This window comes from Cydia strobilella, chromosome 6, assembly GCF_947568885.1.
Source record: "Cydia strobilella chromosome 6, ilCydStro3.1, whole genome shotgun sequence".
Lineage (NCBI taxonomy): Eukaryota > Metazoa > Arthropoda > Insecta > Lepidoptera > Tortricidae > Cydia > Cydia strobilella.
In genome coordinates, this window is record NC_086046.1 from 19,603,000 (window position 1) to 19,627,751 (window position 24,752).

Consider the following 24,752-nt stretch of genomic DNA (forward strand, 5'->3'; position numbering starts at 1 on the left):
TTTCTCTTAACAATGAATTGTATCACAAACAATATATACATAATACGATAACTATCATAAGTGACATTGAGTAAACTTGTTTAAGCCCCAAAGGATTGGCCCCTTAAATGCCCTATAACTGTACTTTAAAGGGCCAATTATTGAGTTTAACGAGTTTATGAAGTGCGTCATAACCGGCCAAGTGCGAGTCGGACTCGCCCACCGAGGGTTCCGTATTTTTTTAGTATTTTTTGTTATAGCGGCAACAACAGAAATACATCATCTGTGAAAATTTCAACTGTCTAGGTATAACGGTTTTTGAGATACAGCCTGGTGACAGACAGACGGACAGCGGAGTCTTAGTAATAGGGTCCCGTTTTTGCCCTTTGGGTACGGAACCCTAAAAAGCATCACCAACATTTTTAACATTTAAAACAATTTTACATTATCATAATATCTATGTGCGTTTGATATATTTGTGCCATAAACAGACTGGAATAGGTCCAACATAGATACAGAGTTTCATAAGCATAGAGTTAAAAAATAAACAATTACCTGCATCTATGTGCTTTTATCCATGACATAAATAAGAGCGTAGGTCTAATAAACAAAAGTGTATTTTGTAAATAATTCCTAACATTTACAGACATTCTTTGAAGTTGTAAACTGAAACAGATCTAAAGAAAATAAGTATTTTTATTATATTAGGTACATGACATCTATTTCAGACTTTAATTTTATTCATATATACGTTCGTGCATGGCTGTGGCGCCGCCTTAGTGGGTGTAGGACATATTGTTTATTTGCCAGTTGGCAGCTGCCAAATATGTAGTATGAAGATGTCGTCCCACGGAAATTCACATTTTCAGCACGTCGTGAGTTGGCGTCGCTTGTATTTCCCGCACCACCAACTTCGCACATAGTGGTGACTGCTTAAAAACACAAATCAAAATATTTAATAAAATAATTTGATTTGTTCGTTGTCTTTGTTGAATTTGGTGAAATGACACGTGTTGCCCTTTAACTTGCGCCTACTCAATCTACTTTATATGTATGTACCTACTTATGTAACACAAGTTAACACAACCGTTATACAAGCGCCGTAAAAAGAGCCCTAATGTATAGTCTGTGTCCTTAGGTAGTAAAATAAATGCAAACAATGTGTTTTTACATTTTCGGGTATTCGAAACATTTATCAGTTAACCAACCAAATAGAAAACTGCCTAGATCTTTTCCTCATCGTTCTGGATTTAACCTATTTCATTTAATCGTCATATAATCGCCCTATGTTGATCTTGTTTTGATTGTAAACCTTCACTCACTTTGTGTAAGGTCGAATTTTAATTAGCAACACCGAAAAACAAGCGGTTCTTTTTCATATCGCTAATACAAAAATACATTATTAACTTTTTATTATACATCGATATTCTTATTTTGGGCGTACTTATTTTGTATTAATACGCTTAACAGTAATACCAGATAAAGTGTCAGTAAAAATTTAAGTTTCCCATTAAATTGCTCAAATAGTAAAATCTGACTCGGAGAGACGTCCAAGTACCAGTTACAAATATGTGTCGTTTTCAATCAAAAGGTACCACATTGTCGCTTGCCATAAGGACGCTCTGACGTATACGTATAAAGCATAGACCTAGCATTACATAGACCAGCTATACGCGTGCGCCCGTAAGGGATAGACATAGATGACGTCATAAACGTGGGGATACCATATTGGTAAAAATTACCCCAATATTTGATATCACGTTGGGGCGATTACCCTGGAGGCAAAGTTAGCTTGTTTGACGGTATTAAAAAATTGTTAAATAAAATGTCAATGGGCCGTTCTTTTTAGGCGTATAAACAATGAAATACCTCCTATAATTCGCGCAGGTGGTACAAAACTAAACATGTTTAGTTAATAAAACGTAAAATAAAATGTATTATGGGTTTTAATTTAAAGAAATCACAAATCGCAATCACACCAATTAATGTACACCACATTTAATCTTCACAACATTTGTTTATTTATTTTTTGGAATTAGAAGTACGAAAAAACTTCGAGGTCAAAATTACCCATAAAATTATGATATTTTCATCTGGTATCCCTAACATGATTGTTATGCAGCTAAATTAAGAAGAAGTTTAAAAATGGCTGACCTCAGACTCCTACCTACCTACGTAATTTGGGCGGATAATTTTACAAATAATGTTTTGTTAATTTGCGTAAATAATTGTGATATTTTTATTGAAATCGTTTGATTCCACATTGCTTTGAGTGTAACGTAATTTTACGATGTTATTCTCACATATTGCGTTAAGAGGAAGGTGTAAAATACCGTACTTACGTGTGAAAGGTTATGATCTCATATTTTTGCTCAGAGCGGCTATTACAGCCGATTACAGAACAATAAAATTCACCAGTATTTTATCAAAGTTCAAGCATTCAAAACGCTAACCATCACTATATTTGATAAGAGAAAGCACAATTTCATACAAAACAACGATAATTAAACAAGCAACGAACAAACATGACATGTCACGTACTTATTTGTTTGCCACAACCTCGGTTGTGGCAGCGGTGGAAAAGTGAAACTATGACAAGGACAAACAATAACAGCGCTTTCTCTGCTACTCCTACTGAAAGATACATAAGACTATCCCGTTCGGTCATTTTCCCCCACTCCTCATGACCGATCCAGTTATACTAGATTCATGGTATAAAGATACAATCCAATTTCGTCCTTATGGTAAGCGACAATGTGGTACCTTTTGATTGAAAACGTCACATATAATTAATCTGTACGTAAATCATCAACACAAGGTGTTATTTTTAGTAATATGTTTGGATTCTTGTCGTGGCGGATTCTAAACAGTCACACGGTAGTATTGCTATGATCACACCTTCTCACATTTATGATACAAACAACCTTTCCACTTTGTCACCACTCCACTTACAATGTAAACTCGACTTTATCACTTGAATTTAAAGTCTAAATCAACATTTGATGTTCTTCTGAGGATTTTGTAAACTTCGCTTGCAAAGCAAACACGATTTTAACACTGTATCTTAAGGTTTAAATTAATACGGTGGTCCGGATAACGATATAGTCAACAACAACACATTACTTATAATGTAAAATGAACTCTATCACTGTACGTATAAAGTATAAATCACCACTTACGGTTGAACGCGATCAGACTACGCCGGAAACAGCCTCGTATTGCAAAAACGACTTTAGCACAGTACCCTTAAAGTTGAATTCACCACTTGATGTTGAGCGCGACGTCGGATTTTTCAACGGCGTGATATGAGGTGTGCAGCATAGCTCGCGCCTTGTCCGAGTCTCGCCCGTCTAGCCATTCAGTGTATAACCTGGAAGTATGTATGTATGTACGTAAACACTTCGAAGGCAAAAATATCGATACAGACAGATGGCTCAAAAATATGTGAACACGACTTTATTAGAGTTTTGAATGATTCACGGTTAGTTTCACTAGACTTATATTGACGACTTTATGGTCTAAGGTGTAAGAGCGTACACATGTTTTTGAAACTTTGGGAATGTATATATATATTTATGCTCTTGACTGTACATAAGACAGACAGAAAGTATACGATGTACAAAGGCGAACTTATCCCTGTAAGGGATCACTGCCAGTCATAGTTAGTATTCGTTATATTTTACGTGTTTATCTAAAAATGAATGTAAATGTAAACCAAATTTGTTGAGTATTTTAATCCAGACCGAACGTAAATAGTACATTCATTTAAGCTGCGTTTCCATCAGAGATGTGTGAGGATGCGTAGCGAGCTTAGCGAGGGATGTGTTTACTGTTTGTTAATAACCAATACTAGAGCAGCACTGAGCGAGGATAGGTAAATGAAGAGATCCTAATTGGTTTTTAACAAATACATCCCTCGCTACGCATCATCGCAGACAGACAAAGATACGGACAGACACAGACAGACAGAGCGGAGTCTTAGTAATAGGGTCCCGTTTTTACCCTTCGGGTACGGAACCCTAGAAAGCTTGATTGTCATTACCTCCGAACCAGTTTGTTTTCAGCGGGCACTGAAACTGGCAGGTCTCGGTACAGCTGCTCGAGGCCGGCCACCAGCTCGCGCCCGCGAGCGCCGTCCACCGCCCGCACCTGCGCACCGCCGTTCAGGCAACCTACGAACATTATGCATTATCTATTATTATTATGTGTGAATGCACAGGCAGCTTAAAGCCGATACGTGCACATCTTATCTTATCTTATCTTATAGTTTCGGGGGCCCTTACGGATACACTTCGACCCATAGGGATCTTTTGTGCAGTTACCCCCTAAGAAAGATCCGTCCGCTACTCAAGAGCCTTCCCCACCATCTCGTGCACTCAATGTCCACTTGTGTTTTGTAGTATTTAAACTTTATTGCACATAATATATACAACAATGTACAAATGGCGCACTTAATGCCAAATGGCATTCTCTACCAACTAACCAACCAACCACCACCTCTCTGTCAAGTCTGTCAACCATAGACACTTACAATTGGTGCAGAGAAAAAAAAACTATTAATTAAAAGAAAAGCAAGCAGCATTATGCATTATTTATTTATCGTATGGTATCGTATCGTATACACTGTGTTTATAGTATTAACATGCAAATCATAACTTGAATTTAGCATTAAAAAAATATATTGACAGAAGCAAGTACAAAATAGATGTTGAAGTCTCTGACTTGTGAGCTAGGTAAAAACCGTGTGGTGTGTTACAGAAGTCAAAATTCAGCATTCCGTAAGTAGTCGATAGCGTCGCTCGTGAGGTCTTTGAAATCCATGGGTGACCCGTCGTACTTTGTTATGGGTCATTCGAAAACCATGTGGTGCACAGTTTGTTTAGGGTCTCCGCAGTCGCATTTCTCAGCGTCAGTCTGGACTGACGGCGGACTGACTGGAAATGGGGCCAGCCCCAGCCCCATTTTTTACGCAGGTAAGGGAAGTGACCCATTCCGATTCTTATACGGTTTAAGGAACACCAGACACGACGGGCCTCTTTGAAACCACGCGGGAGTTTACGGGGGTCAGAGTGAAATAGATCTGAGGTTTCGTCTTTTGCTGCCCACTCCTCTATCCAGGCGGTTTGGACGTTCCAATCAATTATTATCGGATCCATATCAGATCCAGTTTATGCTTTAGGCGGTTTTCACGTTGGATAAGGATTCGCACGCCGCTCCGGTGTGCAAGCGGAACATCGCAATACATGTGCATATATCTCACTCGCACACACAACCGCGTTATAGTCAGCTGACTTTTTTATTCTTGTAGATAATCGGTTAGGTAACTGTATTCGCATTGTCTATCGAGAGGAAAGAACTAAAATGTGGTATTTTCTATAAAAAGGGACCTTATTGTCGATGGCGCTTACGCCATTATACACGATGCTCCGATATAAATACAATGCCGTGCGACGCCGTGCGGCGTAAGCGCCATCGACAATAAGGTCCCCTTTTATAACAAGGTCCCTTTTTTTATAGAAAACGCCCCAAATATTTTTATAATTTACGTGTTTGGATAGATACCGTTCCTCATTTCACAAAGAGAGCGGCAGCTGACGAACACGTTGCGATCGATTTCACACCGACGCTAACGTTAATGTCAAACGCCAACTCGTGCTTATCGTTTTTGGTTCCTAGAGTAATTAATTCCCAAAGTAACCTCTAACTCGGAGGTTTAATCCAACTTTGCTCGGTTATTTATTATGTGATACTATAAACAAAAAAAGAAGAAAAATTAATATTAACTTAAATAGTAATTTCATAGCTTTCGAATTTCGATATTGTAAGGTAACGTTTTTAAAATAAATAAAAATCGACAAAATTCGATCAAAATTGACACTTGGCGCGCATGATCTTTCCCGTTCTTTCTTGCGAAATGTGACAGTGACAGCGACAAACCGATGGAACGGCCTTAAGATTTCATCTTCTATCGAATAAAAAAGGTGCATTCACCTGAAGGGCACGCCATAACCTCGACGTAGTGATACTGCGACTTGCCACGCTTCATTTTCTGAACCAGGTTCTGTATGTTACGGAACCCGTTGGCGATCGCGAACCGAAGAACCTCTACACCGTCCTTTTCTAGGGTCACTTCTCGAAAATCTGGGTTTCTGGAACAAACAGATTGCTATATTGTTCTATAAAGTGAAACAACAACGACAGATGTAGTGCATAATTGTTGTCATCGTATTTTCACGGAAACGCGTGAACGTGTTATGCTATTTCAGTCAGGCTCAGTACAATAAGTACTGAGATTGACTGAAGTAGCATGACAAACACGAACGTTTCCGAGAAAATACGATGGAAAACAATAAAGCACCACATCTGTACTATGGTACTACTAAACTAAATTAACTAAATAACTATTTTAAGGTGGTTCGATTTTCATACAAAATTCAATCTGCTTTAATTAAGGCACTACACACTATTACTACACAAATATTTGCTCATTTATCTACTTTCGAATATTCGTTTGCGCTAAATTAATAGAAAAACTTTGTTTCATACAGAAATCATACATAAATCAACGTAATTTTTTCATCAATTTTACGTATGTGTGTGTCACAAATGTCGTGTACAAATACGTTGCGTGCGGCGTTGCCACTCTATGACGTTGGCGACGTTGCCTGGCCGACCTGGCAGGATTTGCAGTGCCGTCATGTTTAGTGCATTTTTATTTGACAGTGTTGACACTGACACATAGGCAACCAATTCAAATTCAAAGCAAAATTTCCATTGATTCTCGAAATCAAAGCTTTGCTACGTAGGTGTGAATCAAGAGGCCTACATATTGTTCTCGGGTGGGTTCCAAGCCACTGTGGTATTAACGGCAATGAGATGGCTGATATGTGGGCAAAACGAGCGATTGACATCGGATCAATAAAGCAGGAAATTTACGGTACTGACCTATTGAGTTGTGCGCTATCCAATATGTTTAATACATGGCAGAAGCAATGGGATACCTCTAGAATACAGACAGGTAAACATTATGGCTGTGTACAACCTCGAATTACTCGAAAACCGTGGTTCTATCGTTTTCGTACTTCTCCGAAATGGGTAATATCGACCATTTGTCGTTTACGCTTAGGTAAAGTATGTACTCCGTTATTTCTGGCTATGATTGGTGTCCGTGCGAACTCATTGTGTGAATGCGGGTTGGATGAGGGTAACTTGGACCACATCTTCTTTGCTTGTTCAGGGTGTAGCTATTCACTGTACGATGTATTACCCGAAAATGTTCCACGACCTATATGCTTTAGCTCACTGCTTTGTCACATGGATACTAGGCTTACTTCTATACTCATTAAATATTTACAAACGAACAACATTAAACTCTAAATAGCGTCTTATCTTTTATAATCTAATGCGTCTAATTATTTATGTTTTATTCTATACTTCATATTTATTTTATATATCGTTTTCTTCTCTTCCACTTCCTTCATGTTGGCACTATTAACGTTCTGTCACCCACTTCCCGCTTTTCTACTAATTTTTGTATTCGTCATGTGTTTGTCTGTGATGTTCATAACAATTATTCGTTTTTAGGTTTTCCCAACCACACCTCCCAGACTACCGAACATTCTCCTCACGTGTGAAAGTCAAAAACCGACATTGGCAAATTCACCCCGTGCAAAATTGCGGGGAGTAAAAGCCAGATAGGATTAAAAAAAAAAAAAAAAAAAAAAAAAAAAATCAATTTGTTTGTATAAATTGAAAATGATAGCAACGCAAAGAGTATAATAATATATGTAGCAACGTCTAAATCAAGTTACAAAAATCATCGGTGTTCTGGTCCGCGAAAATCCAGAAAAATTCAGACTCAATTGAAGCGGAATTCATGATGGTGAAGTTTCGTAAGGTAGGTACAGTTTCATTCCTTCATTGTACATTGTAATTTTCTCGTGCCGATCTTTTTAGAAAATAATTCTCACTTCTTCCGTAATAGTAGATATAAGCAGTGATCAATACCTATATAATGTAATTATTACTGTTTTGGTTGCCGAATAGTCAATGTACACATTAGGTTTTTTTTAGGTATTGTGCAAAATGAAGAGGCATTCTTGGAAATAAAATGTTTTCCTTCAGTAGCCAGAAAAAAAAGGACATCCTCACTGCAATAAAGTAAAATAAAACATTTCCTGGGGATGAAAAATTATGGAATTTTGTCTATGAATGAAAAACACAATTATTACTAGGTAAGTAAATGATAAACTTTATTAGAATCCATATTGTTGCTTCATCTTTCTTCCTATAACATTAGAGATTTTGTGCTATCATGATATTATTTTTCTTTCAGGTACAGGGACAACTACGGATAACAAATATGAAAAAAATGTTATTTCATTTGTTGTGTGAATCCATCTACACCAACAAGACATCCACTGCTGGACATAGGCCTCCCCAGGGATCTCCACAACGACTGGTCTTGCAAGACCGGCCAAAATATCAAGAAATAAATAATATAAATAAACATGATAAATATCCCGTTTTCTATAATAGTTATAATTAGAAGGCCATGCAATGTTGTTACTCACTGTACCTACTTGAATCAAAAAAAATATATAAAAAAAGTTTTAATTTTATTTTACAATTGTTACTTTATTATTAGTACATTACGATACAAGTGCGAAAAGTAGGAAATTGGCAACGAGTGGCGATAAATTGAAACACGACCGAAGGAAGTGTTTTAATCGACACGAGTTGCGAATTACCTTTTCGCACGTGTATTGTACAACGTTTTACAGTACATAATTATGGCCCTTTACATTTTCGACATATGCACGTATTGTACTAATTACCGCACTAGGGCGGTAACGTATATGTAGCACCATATGTACTCATCGATCCCACTTGATTTGATTGTAAGATTGTGACCTATCAAATCAGGAAGGGGGGCGGAAAAATTCCAATATTTCACGCTAGTTTGCGTGGTACACTTTTTATTAATTAAGTGAGCCCGAATGTCACTAATAATTACTAAATTAGTAACTAAGTTTTAGGCGTGTGGACGCTAGATGAGATGTATGGCAATTTTATCCCCAGAAATCTTTCTCTAAGAAATGCTCCTAGCAAATGGTGCTATATTTTTGCGGAAACTAATTTTCTTGCCCAGTAGCATTGACCCATTTATTTTTAATATCGGCATCTTGTGGTAACCTACAATAATTAATAATAAAGAAATAGAAAATATAAAACGTTTATTCATGGCACATTGCATGCATTGTACGCATAAGTGCATTAAGTACCTAGTCTAATTATATTAACGATGAAAATATGATGGGTGTAAAAAACAAAAACGTATGTAAAGGAATACGAAGGTTTGAAAGGTTGCCATGAAATGACCCCGACTTAACTTAGTGCTTGATGACCAGAGCTGCCATATTTACTAAGACATTGATTATCCCAAATAATAATTAGAAACGTGTCTAAAATAATAATTTATTACCGAACTACCAAACATCAAACTTGAAATATCGTAACTTTAACTTTATCGATATAAATATCGACATTGCGCAGCATCTGAGTAGCGAAGTTATTTGACATTTAGGATAGCGAATATTCCAGATAAACGTAAAGAATAGTGACAAAGGATTGTGAACTCTAAGTTCTAACTAATAAAATATAGATTTACTTAACGAACATTCGTAAATAATGCAATAGAAACAGATTTTTCGTATTTATCGGATTATATTTAAATAAATAACCACCGGTGATAGGCAATACCTCCACGTGAAAGATTTTTTAAACCGCTGTGATTTCTGCAGCTTAATACTGCACAATACGGCATTTTAAATTTAATTATCAATTTTTGTTAGACGAGCGTACGTACGACGTGAATGTCATTCGAGCATGAAGTTTACACAACAACTGAGCATAGTCTGTGCATAAAGTGAGTCGGTCGCTACTAACTGTCGGATAGACGGGAACGCCCACTTGCCATCTCCATCCTACTCCGTGTTCTGGTCCGCGAAAATCCAGAAAAATTCGGACTCAATTGAAGCGGAATTCATGATGGTGAAGTTTCGTAAGGTGGGTACAGTTTCATTTCGTCATTGTACATTGTAATTTTCTCGTGCCGATCTTTTTAGAAAATAATTCTCACTTCTTCCGTAATGGTAGATATAAGCAGTGATCAATACCTATATAATGTAATTATTACTGTTTTGGTTGCCGAATAGTCAATGTACACATTAGGTTTTTTTTAGGTATTGTGCAAAATGAAGAGGCATTCTTGGAAATAAAATGTTTTCCTTCAGTAGCCAGAAAAAAAAGGACATCCTCACTGCAATAAAGTAAAATAAAACATTTCCTGGGGATGAAAAATTATGGAATTTTGTCTATGAATGAAAAACACAATTATTACTAGGTAAGTAAATGATAAACTTTATTAGAATCCATATTGTTGCTTCATCTTTCTTCCTATAACATTAGAGATTTTGTGCTATCATGATATTATTTTTCTTTCAGGTACAGGGACAACTACGGATAACAAATATGAAAAAAATGTTATTTCATTTGTTGTGTGAATCCATCTACACCAACAAGACATCCACTGCTGGACATAGGCCTCCCCAGGGATCTCCACAACGACTGGTTTTGCAAGACCGGCCAAAATATCAAGAAATAAATAATATAAATAAACATGATAAATATCCCGTTTTCTATAATAGTTATAATTAGAAGGCCATGCAATGTTGTTACTCACTGTACCTACTTGAATCAAAAAAAATATATAAAAAAAGTTTTAATTTTATTTTACAATTGTTACTTTATTATTAGTACATTACGATACAAGTGCGAAAAGTAGGAAATTGGCAACGAGTGGCGATAAATTGAAACACGACCGAAGGAAGTGTTTTAATCGACACGAGTTGCGAATTACCTTTTCGCACGTGTATTGTACAACGTTTAACAGTACATAATTATGGCCCTTTACATTTTCGACATATGCACGTATTGTACTAATTACCGCACTAGGGCGGTAACGTATATGTAGCACCATATGTACTAAAAAGTATTTTACAGTACATATGGTGCAACTTTCTCGCCCTAGTGCGTAAAGAGCACTTTTCATGCATATGTCGAAAGTTTAAAGGGCCATATGTACTGTAAAACGTTGTACGATACACGTGCGAATAGGTAATTCGCAACTCGTGTCGATTTAAAACACTCTCTGCGGTCGTGTTTTAATCTGACGCCACTCGTTTCGAATTTTCTCTTTTCCGCACTTGTATCGTAAATAACTATTTCAAACTGCAAGGGTACGATGATAGATCTCAATTCAATATAATTTAGCAACATTTGGCATTATTAGGTTATAAATTGTACGGAGATGAAATCTATCATTGTACCCTTCCAGTTTGAAGAATACTATAGAGGCTGGGTAGTAAGGGATTGCTTTACTTGTAGAACTATATTTAGCGCTTTAAAAAACAACTGATACCTGACACTTACAAACCTGGACTTCCTTGGGCTAGTGCTACTAAGAATCGTCAGTATTCTCCATCCTTTCTGAGTTGGAAGAACCCAAAAAGGTGAGATTTGTGAAAGTCAGGTTTTTTAATATATGTGGCGTTTTCAACCAAACGGGTACCTACTTATTGTTGTCATATTTCCATAAAGCTTCAAAATGAAATCAACCTAATCGACAACCGACAATGTGGTACCTTTTAGTTCAAAACGTCACATATTTTTATAAAACGTTATAAACTAATTTATTAATAATACTGAATATCTGGGAGAAAAGGAAAACATAAGTAAAAACTCAAAAATGCTCGTTTTCCCAGAGATAAGACCTAGCTAGATCGAACCCCTTACAGCAAATTTCATCGAAATCGTTAGAGCCGTTTCCGATATCACTGAAATATATTTCGGTTATATCGGAATCGGACAAGAATTTGAAGAATAAAAGGTATAAGAAACATAAGATAACACAAAAAGGACAAAAAAAAGTACCCCTGACGTACCAGTCTCGAACCCGAATCCTCTTGCACGTATTTCCACGAACATACCGCAACGCCATTGCAGCATACTTACACTGCATGAAATTGTCTACTACAAGCAATCACGGAAACACTGTTTACATGTGTGAGTAATAGTAGGAAATAGCATGACAGAAACATTCTGTCGACTTTAAAAGTGTTTTTTACACTAATGAAGTATTCAATGTTTATTATAATAGTTCAATATTTATGTAAAGAGTGCGCTAAACATACTTTTAAGTATACAGATACCAACACTATTCCACAAAAAAATAAAACCTGAAAATTTGCGAAAGTGACGCCATCTAGCGGGGTTTAAGCTTTGGGTAACCTAGTCGAACCACCTTAAATCTAAAATAGGCCCTTGAGGCATTGTACCAAGGATGCTGGCGGCATTTCCTCGCTGTATCGCAATGCTGATACGTTGTGCGAGGAAGCCGCCAGCTCTTCGGTGACCAGTTACGTCAACAATATATGTTTTTTTAAATATGATTGTAGTGGCGTAACTGCGCAAAAAGCCCTCGGCTCGAGAGCCAGTGAGCACAAGAGGTAAACGGGACCCTATTACTAAGACTCCGCTGTCTGTCTGTCCGTCTGTCACCAGGCTGTATCTCATGAACCGTGATAGCTAGACATTTGAAATTTACACAGATGATGTATTTCTGTTGCCGATATAACAACAAATACTAAAAACAGAATATGGGAGCCCCACTTAAAAAAAAATTAAATTCTGTTTTTATTATTTGTTGTTATAGCGGCAACAGAAATACATCATCTGTGTAAATTTCAAATGTCTAGCTATCACGGTTCATAAGATACAACCTGGTGACAGACGGACAGACAGCGGAGTCTTAGTAATAGGGTCCCGTTTTTACCCTTTGGGTACGGAACCCTAAAAAGTAAAAATCCATAGATAGAATAATGCAAGTAAAGTAAATATGGGTCGCGATGGCTAGCTTGCGTCAGCGGGGTCAGCGTTTCACAACGTATCGTATTCACGTCCATTGTTCGTAGGAACCGTCTGGAAACGCGCAGCAGCGGACACGCAGTCCGGGCCCCTGACTCAGAGATGCGGCCAAAACACACCCCTGCATACTATTGGTGTTCGGAAATATTTTTGTCCGAAGTTTTCCTTTTGCCAGAAGCATTTTCCAAAATAATTTGATTATTAAACATTTTGAAAAATACTCCATGTAAAAGCCAATAGGGTAGATTAGTCACAATTTCGGAAATTCGATACCTGGCTTAGATAATTTTGTAAAACTTATTTATTAAAAAACGAATTTTATATTTGTATTTAAAGATGGGTATGCATCTGTGTGCATAATGAAGAATCCAGAGGAAAAACGACCACAATCCGTTTTTTTACTCATAAAATAGACAAATTTCAAAGCATTCGCAATTTTTTTATTTCAGGGTGTTGGGCCCAAATACAAATACAAATGTTTATTTCATAGAATATGGTACAAAGATGGTCAAATTACAATAAGTGCGGCATATTCTGCCTCTATCGGCGTAGAAATATGTATTACTTACAACTAAGTTGCTATACCTACTTGATTATTACTAACATGCATATAATATATTTTAATATTTACATATCGAGTTTTTACAAACCTTATAATTACCTAGGTATTGGCCCAGTTAACATAGTACTGCTAATTTATCCCAACAAACTGGAATTGAAACCACAACACACATTGAGACTTGAGACCTAACCCCAGAATACGTTTTTACGTACGTACGTTACGTACAATACGTTTTTGAATTTTGCCAGTCAGGGGGAAAATGGGGCGCCCGCCCCAACTTGACTATTAAGGTGGTTCGACTAGGTTACCCAAAGCTTAAACCCCGCTAGATGGCGTCACTTTCGCAAATTTTCAGGTTTTATTTTTTTGTGGAATAGTGTTGGTATCTGTATACTTAAAAGTATGTTTAGCGCACTCTTTACATAAATATTGAACTATTATAATAAACATTGAATACTTCATTAGTGCAAAAAACACTTTTAAAGTCGACAGAATGTTTCTGTCATGCTATTTCCTACTATTACTCACACATGCAAACAGTGTTTCCGTGATGCTTGTAGTAGACCATTTCATGCAGTGTAAGTATGCTGCAATGGCGTTGCGGTATGTTCGTGGAAATACGTGCAAGAGGATTCGGGTTCGAGACTGGTACGGCAGGGGTACTTTTTTTTGTCCTTTTTGTGTTATGTTTCTTATACCTTTTAGTCTTCGAATTCTTGTCCGATTCCGATATAACCGAAATATATTTCAGTGATATCGGAAACGGCTCTAACGATTTCGATGAAATTTGCTGTAAGGGGTTCGATCTAGCTAGGTCTTATCTCTGGGAAAACGAGCATTTTTGAGTTTTTACTTATGTTTTCTTTTTCTCCCAGATATTCAGTATTATTAATAAATTGGTTTATAACGTTTTATAAAAATATGTGACGTTTTGAACTAAAAGGTACCACATTGTCGGTTGTCGATTAGGTTGATTTCATTTTGAAGCTTTATGGAAATATGACAACAATAAGTAGGTACCCGTTTGGTTGCAAACGCCACATATGTATATTGAAAACCTGACTTTCACAAATCTCACCTTTTTGGGTTCTTCCAACTCAGAAAGGATGGAGAATACTGACGATTCTTAGTAGCACTAGCCCAAGGAAGTCCAGGTTTGTAAGTGTCAGGTATCAGTTTTTTTTTAAAGCGCTAAATATAGTTCTACAAGTAAAGCAATCCCTTACTGCCCAGCCTCTATAGTATTTTTCAAACTGGAAGGGTACGATGATAGATTTCATCTCCATACAATTTATAACCTAATAATGCCAAATGTTGCAAAATTATATTGAATTGAGATCTATCATCGTACCCTTGCAGTTTAAAATAGTTATTTACGATACAAGTGCGGAAAAGAGAAAATTCTAAAAGAGTGGCGACAGATTAAAACACGACCGCAGAGTGTAAATCGACACGAGTTGCGAATTACCTATTCGCACGTGTATCGTACAACGTTTTACAGTACATATAGCCCTTTAAACTTTCGACATATGCATGAAAAGTGCTCTTTACGCACTAGGGCGAGAAAGTTGCACCATATGTACTGTAAAATACTTTTTTAGTACATATGGTGCTACATATACGTTACCGCCCTAGTGCGGTAATTAGTACAATACGTGCATATATCGAAAATGTAAAGGGCCATAATTATGTACTGTAAAACGTTGTACAATACACGTGCGAAAAGGTAATTCGCAATTCGTGTCGATTAAAACACTTCCTTCGGTCGTGTTTCAATTTACTCGTTGCCAATTTCCTACTTTTCGCACTTGTATCGTAATGTACTAATAATAAATTAGTAATTGTAAAATAAAATTAAAACTTTTTTTATATATTTTTTTTTGGATTCAAGTAGGTACAGTGAGTAACAACATTGCCTTCTAATTATAACTATTATAGAAAACGGGATATTTATCATGTTTATTTATATTATTTATTTCTCGATTTTTTGGCCGGTCTTGCAAGACCAGTCGTTGTGGAGATCCCTGGGGAGGCCTATGTCCAGCAGTGGATGTCTTGTTGGTGTAGATGGATTCACATAACAAATGAAATAACATTTTTTCATATTTGTTATCCGTAGTTGTCCCTGTACCTGAAAGAAAAATAATATCATGATAGCACAAATTCTCTAATGTTATAGGAAGAAAGATGATGCAACAATATGGATTCTAATAAAACTATTATTTACTTACCTAGTAATAATTGTGTTTTTCACTCATAGACAAAATTCCATAATTTTCATCCCCAGGAAATGTTTTATTTTACTTCATTGCAGTGAGGATGTCCTGATTTTTTCTGGCTAATGAAGGAAAACATTTTCTTTCCAAGAATGCCTCTTCATTTTGCACAATACCTAAAAAAACCTAGAGTTAGTGACACATTGACTATTCGGCAACCAAAACAGTAATAATTACATTATATAGGTATTGTTCACTGCTTATATCTACCATTACGGAAGAAGTGAGAATTATTTTCTAAAAAGATCGGCACGAGAAAATTACAATGTACAATGACGAAATGAAACTGTACCCACCTTACGAAACTTCACCATCATGAATTCCGCTTCAATTGAGTCCGAATTTTTCTGGATTTTCGCGGACCAGAACACGGAGTAGGATGGAGATGGCAAGTGGGCGTTCCCGTCTATCCGACAGTTAGTAGCGACCGACTCACTTTATGCACAGACTATGCTCAGTTGTTGTGTAAACTTCATGCTCGAATGACATTCACGTCGTACGTACGCTCGTCTAACAAAAATTGATAATTAAATTTAAAATGCCGTATTGTGCAGTATTAAGCTGCAGAAATCACAGCGGTTTAAAAAATCTTTCACGTGGAGGTATTGCCTATCACCGGTGGTTATTTATTTAAATATAATCCGATAAATACGAAAAATCTGTTTCTATTGCATTATTTACGAATGTTCGTTAAGTAAATCTATATTTTATTAGTTAGAACTTAGAGTTCACAATCCTTTGTCACTATTCTTTACGTTTATCTGGAATATTCGCTATCCTAAATGTCAAATAACTTCGCTACTCAGATGCTGCGCAATGTCGATATTTATATCGATAAAGTTAAAGTTACGATATTTCAAGTTTGATGTTTGGTAGTTCGGTAATAAATTATTATTTTAGACACGTTTCTAATTATTATTTGGGATAATCAATGTCTTAGTAAATATGGCAGCTCTGGTCATCAAGCACTAAGTTAAGTCGGGGTCATTTCATGGCAACCTTTCAAACCTTCGTATTCCTTTACATACGTTTTTGTTTTTTACACCCATCATATTTTCATCGTTAATATAATTAGACTAGGTACTTAATGCACTTATGCGTACAATGCATGCAATGTGCCATGAATAAACGTTTTATATTTTCTATTTCTTTATTATTAATTATTGTAGGTTACCACAAGATGCCGATATTAAAAATAAATGGGTCAATGCTACTGGGCAAGAAAATTAGTTTCCGCAAAAATATAGCACCATTTGCTAGGAGCATTTCTTAGAGAAAGATTTCTGGGGATAAAATTGCCATACATCTCATCTAGCGTCCACACGCCTAAAACTTAGTTACTAATTTAGTAATTATTAGTGACATTCGGGCTCACTTAATTAATAAAAAGTGTACCACGCAAACTAGCGTGAAATATTGGAATTTTGCCGCCCCCCTTCCTGATTTGATAGGTCAAAATCTTACAATCAAATCAAGTGGGATCGATGAGCCAGTTTCATGTATGCTTTCACACCATACAATTAATTTGACAATTTAATCAGGTTGTCCCGTCTAGATTGGCCTTAAATGCTGCTACAAGTAAATATATTGTTAAAGACGAATACTTACCTATGTAAGTAATTGCAGATTTGTGATCACAAAATAACAGCAATACCGAGTTAATAGACCTTTAAAGAACTATGATTTTATCTGTTTGACTTTAAGATATATTTAATGTTCACATTAACAACCTAGTTGGTCAATTAATAAGAAACAAATTTCTAGTTAGATATTTGTTGTACTGTACTACATATTATTTTTCATACAATCACGATTATCACTACCTATATTATAATCATAAATAAAGTATCATCTAAATGTGTTAAAACATACGGTAATGAAATATCAATACCTAACTGAACACACAAATATCGATAAAACACTCCGATTACACTGTCCCCTCCCTATATCGTCGAATGGAAAGAAGTTCCAACGGTTAGCTACTCGCAGGCGTGTAGAGGTCTCGAAAACACCAGTGTAACGTGACCGTGAGATCCGTAACAAACCATGCGTAATTAGACCTTACTTATACTGGTTTCTTAGCCCTTTTCTCGCCTGCTAAGTAAGTGATTTTAAAATTATATAAAATAACGCCATCTGGTGTTGAGTAGTTGTATTAGGTGAACGTTGAGCGAGCTTTTGTGAGATGAATGAGATAATGAAAGAGTCGTATGTCATATAGCTTTGACATTATAATTTAAACCGTCACTCATGTAGCCTACAGTTGATATTCGTTCGAGAAATGTCCACCGGTAATAACTTTTTGGTATGGAAAGTTGCTACGAATCAGAGCAATTTTGTAAGTGTGTGACGTATTTTAACGTGGCTATGAATGTGTGAGTTTAGCGACACTGGTTTTCATACTAAATAGGAGTCATTTCACATCCACTAGTTTATTAATTCGTGGACCAGAACACCGATGATTTTTGTAACTTGATTTAGACGTTGCTATCATTTTCAATTTATACAAACAAATTGATGTCACAATAAACATGACCCTATGTGTCAGTGTCAACACTGTCAAATAAAAATGCACTAAACATGACGGCACTGCAAATCCTGCCAGGTCGGCCAGGCAACGTCGCCAACGTCATAGAGTGGCAACGCCGCACGCAACGTATTTGTACACGACATTTGTGACACACACATACGTAAAATTGATGAAAAAATTACGTTGATTTATGTATGATTTCTGTATGAAACAAAGTTTTTCTATTAATTTAGCGCAAACGAATATTCGAAAGTAGATAAATGAGCAAATATTTCTGTAGTAATAGTGTGTAGTGCCTTAATTAAAGCAGATTGAATTTTGTATGAAAATCGAACCACCTTAAAAGCTATGCTTTGTTATCTCTACCAACCTTAAATTCCTATAAACCAGCTCCGCCTTGGTCTCTCCAAACAGCTGTTCAGCAGCGTACAAGAAGATCTGGTCAGCGTAGCCCCCCGAACCGGTGCCGATGTGTCCGCGGAGCCCCGGGCCGGGGGGCGGCTCCCCCCACGGCCAGTCGAGGGGCGAGAGGGGCGCGTCGCCCAGCTCGGTGGAGCCCAACATCTGTTCCAACTCGACTGTTGAATATTTAATATTTTAATTAAGGAATAACGAGGATTTTCAAGTCTTGCAAACCGATTTGTCAGTAAAAAATGGCAGCGAATAATGTAGGCGAGGCTTGATTGCCCATATTGGCCCGATGGTTGACTGGTAAAGAATGCCATTAGGCATTAAGTCCACTATTTGTACATTATTTTTATGTTTTGTGAAATAAAGTTTAAATGAATAGAATAAATATTGGCATATTAATTTTAGCAAGGTCACTGATGTTGTAAAACGCGTAGTCAGTTTGAAGTGGGAAAAACGCAATATTTCACCCACAAAATCGCAATTTCCTTGTTTTCCACGGCTTCTAACTCATCTAAGCGATAGCGAGCGACGTTACATGCTGACGTCACGATGTAATGTAATTTTGTATGAAGCGTTTAGTCAGTAAAGTGCGGGTGCCAGACATTGACCATCATTTGTGACTTTTGTATTGCTTTAAGACAGTGGATCCCATATAGACATTTAATCCTCAAAACAAACCTGATCGACTGATACCATTCATAAAAAATCGAATGGTACCATTATTTTTTTCCTGTTTGGAAGTTAATTTTTTTTTTAACTTTTGATGTATTTATATATTAAACCCATAATTTTTTAAAGTTTCCAATTTATTGCGATAAATTGCTCATTTTCTATCTATTTAACTAGATCTAGTTATAAAATTCAACATGTGGAAAATACCCTATTGTAAGACCATAACTAAAACATGTCACTTACTAGCTGTAATAACACAGTCGACGTCGTGGCAGTTGATGAGGTCGCTATAGAAGTCCTCCCTCGACGCCTCCAGCTTCTTGTCGTAGCAGGGCATCACCGTGACGTGGTACACCTCGCCGGGGCTCACCTCGCGCCGTGAAGCGAGCAGCTGCTTCACGAGCGAGCCCATCGTCTGTTGAGGGGACTTGGTGGTTGAGATGTGGGGGAGGATGAAGGAGCCGTGGGTCTTTTCGGCGTAGCATACCCAGCCTGTGGGAGAAATAAGTTTTTGGCTAAAATTTCAGTTATGGTACAAGCTTTTATCGCTGACTATACTTTTTTTCCACAGGCAACTAATACTCATCGAGACAGTTCTAAAAACCCCAAACACAATTAGGTTTCGTTGTTTTATCACAGAGTTCCTATGGCCACCTCCTATCTTCATCATCAGATCAGCTCGATGGTACCATAATATTGCATTGTCACGCGACTTACATATGTGTGCAAATTTTCAGCTTTATCGGAAACACCGGGAAGTGTGTCAAATTTAACTTGCAAGATTTGACCCTTACAAACAAGTTACATACATATTACATACATACTTACATAGGTACATTGCAAGTTAATAAAAAACTTGTAAAAAGTAGGTGTTTATAACTTGATTTGGTTAACTGTAGTTTTATTTCTGTACAAGTGTCAGTTTCTTAGACCTACGTGGGCAAGTGCTGCTGGTTCTGGTACCGCTGGAGGAACTCCTGCTGCGCTTCCAGCAGCACCAGGTCCTCGGCTACCGTCATGTATAAGACTAAATCTGCACCTAACTTCTTGAAGTAACCTTGGAAGTGATGGCCTTACCTGGGCAAGAGCTGGCCAGCATGGGAAGATGGCGCGCCGTGGGCTCGTGCTGCTGGTTTTGGTACCACTGGAGGAACTCCTGCTGCGCTTCCAGCAGCAACAGGTCCTCGGCTACCGTCATGTATAAGACTAAATCTGCACCTAACTTCTTGAAGTAACCTTGGAAGTGATGGCCTTACCTGGGCAGGAGCTGGCCAGCATGGGAAGATGGCGCGCCGTGGGCTCGTGCTGCTGGTTTTGGTACCACTGGAGGAACTCCTGCTGCGCTTCCAGCAGCAACAGGTCCTCGGCTACCGTCATGTATAAGACTAAATCTGCACCTAACTTCTTGAAGTAACCTTGGAAGTGATGGCCTTACCTGGGCAGGAGCTGGCCAGCATGGGAAGATGGCGCGCCGTGGGCTCATGCTGCTGGTTTTGGTACCACTGGAGGAACTCCTGCTGCGCTTCCAGCAGCAACAGGTCCTCGGCTACCGTCATGTATAAGACTAAGTCTGCACCTAACTTCTTGAAGTAACCTTGGAAGTGATGGCCTTACCTGGGCAGGAGCTGGCCCGCATGGGAAGATGGCGCACCGTGGGCTCGTGCTGCTAGTTTTGGTACCACTGGAGGAACTCCTGCTGCGCTTCCAGCAGCAACAGGTCCTCGGCTACCGTCATGTATAAGACTAAGTCTGCACCTAACTTCTTGAAGTAACCTTGGAAGTGATGGCCTTACCTGGGCAGGAGCTGGCCAGCATGGGAAGATGGCGCGCCGTGGGCTCGTGTTGCTGGTTTTGGTACCGCTGGAGGAACTCCTGCTGCGCTTCCAGCAGCACCAGGTCCTCGGCCACCGTCATGTCTAAGACCAAGTCTGCGCCTAACTTCTTGAAGTAACCTGCAAAACGATCGTATTAAAAAAAAACCGGACAAGTGCGAGTCGGACTCGCCCACCGAGGGTTCTGTACTTTTTAGTATTTGTTGTTATAACGGCAACAGAAATACATCATAGCTATCACGGTTCATGAGATACAGCCTGGTGACAGACAGACGGACAGACAGACAGCGGAGTCTTAGTAATAGTCTCGTTTTTACCCTTTGGGTGCGGAACCCTAAAAATGGTAATTCAATACAAGATCTGAACTTTGGGATTATGATTTTGTGCTTAGTACAAAATTCTCGCTCAGATAGTTTGCCAAAACTGCATCTGTTGATATTGTTTTATAGTATGAATCTTCTCAAATGATTTTTACGCCTAAGACCATAATCTGTTAAACAAAAGCCATTGTTTCTTTTGTGTGAGCGGTGGGCTACCGTGTCTGAGCGCGTGCCAAAGCAACAATGTCGTTTAAAAAGCTGCTGTATCATGGTGGTTTTAAGGTTCAAATCTAAGTGCATGTAACATGTTTTGGTAATGTAGGACCATCAACCACCTGAATGTGGGCGAGCGATCATATTATTACATAGATTTAAACCTTAAAACCACCACGATACAGCCGCTATTTAAACGACATCGTTGATTTGGCACGCGCTCAGATACGGTAGCCCACCGCTCACACAAAAGAAACAATAGCTTTTGTTTACCAGATTAGAGTCTTAGGCGTAAAAATCATTTGAGAAAATTCCTACTATACCACTGCAAATCAGAAAACATAAAAAACCTGCTAATCTGCTAGCCGCTTCTTCGGGCTCCAATTTGTATCGCGCTGCGAGCGACAGCACGGGTTGCGGCGACAGGGAGATCACGATCAAGCACACGTCTTGGGTCACGCCTTTGCTATCTGTGTGTTTACGCTCAGAGAACACCCTGAAATACATAGTTCATTAGACTGAGTTCTTCTCTCCGACAAATGAGGAAAAGTAAGTATTAGACATTCTCAATATAGGTACTTACACCTACCGTTATTATTTTTACGATAGTTACAAGCTACGTAGGTACTATTAAATTGTTTTAAATATGTAGGTAATTTTTTTATGACACATTTATAGTTAGATGTCTACCTAAGTATTTGAAAGAAGCGGCAACCCTAGCATTGTGTCGGCGCGCGCGGTGCGGGGTGCGGCGCGTTGAAGGTCACTCCATTGTATTTTTATGTAGGTATCAAAACGGTAGGTATTTGCGTTTTATTTGAGAGATAAGTATCTGTTCATAAGAACTATTATATAATCTGTGCCTGAGGCCCTGGCCGCGTAGCCAACACGCCAATCTCTTACGCTCCGTAGCGATTGAAATGCAACTGTCACTATCGCACTAATATACAGGGTGGAAATAGATTTTGGATCAGTGAGGGCAGCTACCAGATCCCGTGTTGCTAGGCGAAAATGGTCTTAGGAGACCTTCCTTCGAATTCAAATTAATGAAGATTGGCGTTTACAGATTTTGGAAAAACATACAGGGTGCGAGAAAATGGTCATTTTTGACAAACTTTTTTTTTGATGCCTATCGAAACAGTTTTCTTTAATTTCTGGCTTTTTTGTACATTACCGAAAGTTGACCCCTAGGAAACTATTGATATTGGATATAAATGGAATCGATTGACATAAAAAAAAATACATGTAAAAAAAACTTTTCTTTTTCATAAAAATTGTATGGGGAAAGTTTTTCTCGATTTATGGCTTTTCTAGCAGGAAATTTCTTTTTGGTCCCATACAAGCTTTTGATCCTGGACAGGAATGGGATCGATTGGCATCAAAAAGAAAGTTTGTCAAAAATGACCATTTTCTCGCATCCTGTATGTTTTTCCAAAATCTGTAAACGCCAATCTTCAATAATTTGAAATCGAAGGCAGGTCTCCTAAGACCATTTTCGCCTAGCAACACGGGATCTGGTAGCTGCCCTCACTGACCCAAAATCTATTTCCACCCTGTAGAAGACTGATAGAGAGACACAAAGGGTTTCGTTGTCGAAGCGATAGCGATTGTCACCTTGGCTAGGCCGGCAGGCCCCTATTTCACCACGTGACAGGTGCGACAATTGTCGACATCACTGTTGCTGAAGTCGCAGGCCTCCATAGGCCACATAATTTGGCTAAGGTGTAGAGTTTGTGAAGTTAGGGTTTGTAGAGTTAGAAGCTTGGCTCTACAAGAGATCTGATAAGTTTTTGTCAGTGCGAGCCTTTTATGGTTTCGTCTTGGCAACATTTTACATGAAAATGTTTTTGGTTGGATGACTTATAGAAATTGCACACTTGTTTTAATATTTCCTTTCATCAAATTCTTTTAATTAATCAAAAGTGTACTCTTGTAGAAATTTGGTTTAACGCTTATGTTTAGGAAAGTATAATCATAAAATTGAAGAGAAAGAGGGAGAGAGAATGAGAGACCGTGTATTAGGAATGTTATAGCATGAAAGTAAAGGAAGCGAAAGAGGTATGTCAGGATCGTAGCAAGTTGAAATCCGTGGTCTCTGCCTATCCCTCCGGGAAATAGGTGTGATTATAATGATATTTATTTAAAAAAACATGTTACGTAACGCCTTGTTCCAACCTTGTTTGTTTTACAAGACCCCCCCCCCCCCAATTGCGTTACGTAATATTTGAACGCCTCTAAGTCACTTCTTTCATTACTCACTTTAGTAATTCTTCCTGACTTTGCCGTGTGACTAACACACTCTCCGCAGAAGTGATGCATCCGCTGCACGCAAGACAGTCGGCCAACGTGATCTCCACCTTTTGAAGCTTCTGCTCCCTCCCTTCACTGATATCAAAGTATCCATCGGCACCTATCTTGATTTTGGCACCAGTTTTGGTTTTTGGCTTCTCAATCTTTACTGGTTTTATGCATTCCTAGTGAAACAAGAAAACTCGTTGTATAAGCCTGATCATTCTTGTTGAAATTTGTGGGATTCCAAAGTCGCATTATTACTAATGTAATTTAAATTCTGTAAGAGAATGAATAAATTTGTTTGTGGGTCTTTATTTACAAATTTAATCATAAATTAAATGAAACTGCGGGTCCTGTGTGTCAAATTGTCTGCACGTATAATACTGTAATTAAATAAGTAGATACAACATACTAACTCTTAATAATAAAGCCCCAAGGTGAGTAAAAAACAGTGAAAAAGGAAGTTATAGGTTACCTGCGACGGAGTAATGAAATCGTCGAGATCGGTGAGCTGGAGGGCACCGCTGAAGCGAGACGCCATTTTTTAGTACTGTTTAGGAGTTTAGATTGTTTCCTGAATAGCCTAATAATTACTTTACATAATATTTTGTACTGTTTTGCATAGACACAGACGAATAGACGATTCAGTCCCAATGCAAATAATGCAATCCATTTCAA

General features: G+C 37.9%; 1 protein-coding gene across 2 annotated transcripts; it reads right to left on the reverse strand.

Annotated features, from left to right (window-relative positions):
• Nucleotides 1–2,701: 2,701 nt before the first annotated feature.
• On the reverse strand, nt 2,702–24,722 carry LOC134742232 (probable cytosolic Fe-S cluster assembly factor GI11683). Of its 2 annotated transcripts, XM_063675251.1 has the most exons (9): nt 24,550–24,722; nt 24,042–24,256; nt 22,133–22,278; nt 21,211–21,369; nt 19,661–19,909; nt 18,705–18,912; nt 5,971–6,128; nt 4,022–4,151; nt 2,706–3,349 (listed from the first exon to the last, which is right to left on the reverse strand). In XM_063675251.1, exons 1-9 carry the CDS (start codon nt 24,613–24,615, stop codon nt 3,238–3,240), a joined length of 1,443 nt encoding a protein of 480 aa, XP_063531321.1. In that variant the 5' UTR covers nt 24,616–24,722; the 3' UTR covers nt 2,706–3,237. The 2 variants fall into 2 exon arrangements, with proteins under 2 accessions (XP_063531320.1, XP_063531321.1); XM_063675250.1 differs by lacking the exons at nt 21,211–21,369; nt 22,133–22,278; nt 24,042–24,256; nt 24,550–24,722 and adding an exon at nt 20,495–20,649 and having other exon boundaries at nt 2,702–3,349.
• Between the last annotated feature and the right edge of the window lie 30 nt (nt 24,723–24,752).

Excerpts from the sequence above, each read along its gene's own strand:
- LOC134742232 (XM_063675251.1), bottom strand. The coding sequence starts at position 24,615 with ATGGCGTCTCGCTTCAGCGGTGCCCTCCAGCTCACCGATCTCGACGAT. Across the intron at positions 6,129-18,704 it reads CTGGTTTATAGGAATTTAAG|AAACCCAGATTTTCGAGAAG; the intron begins GTTGGTAGAGAT and ends TGTTTGTTCCAG. Across the intron at positions 4,152-5,970 it reads GGTTATGGCGTGCCCTTCAG|GTTGCCTGAACGGCGGTGCG; the intron begins GTGAATGCACCT and ends TAATGTTCGTAG.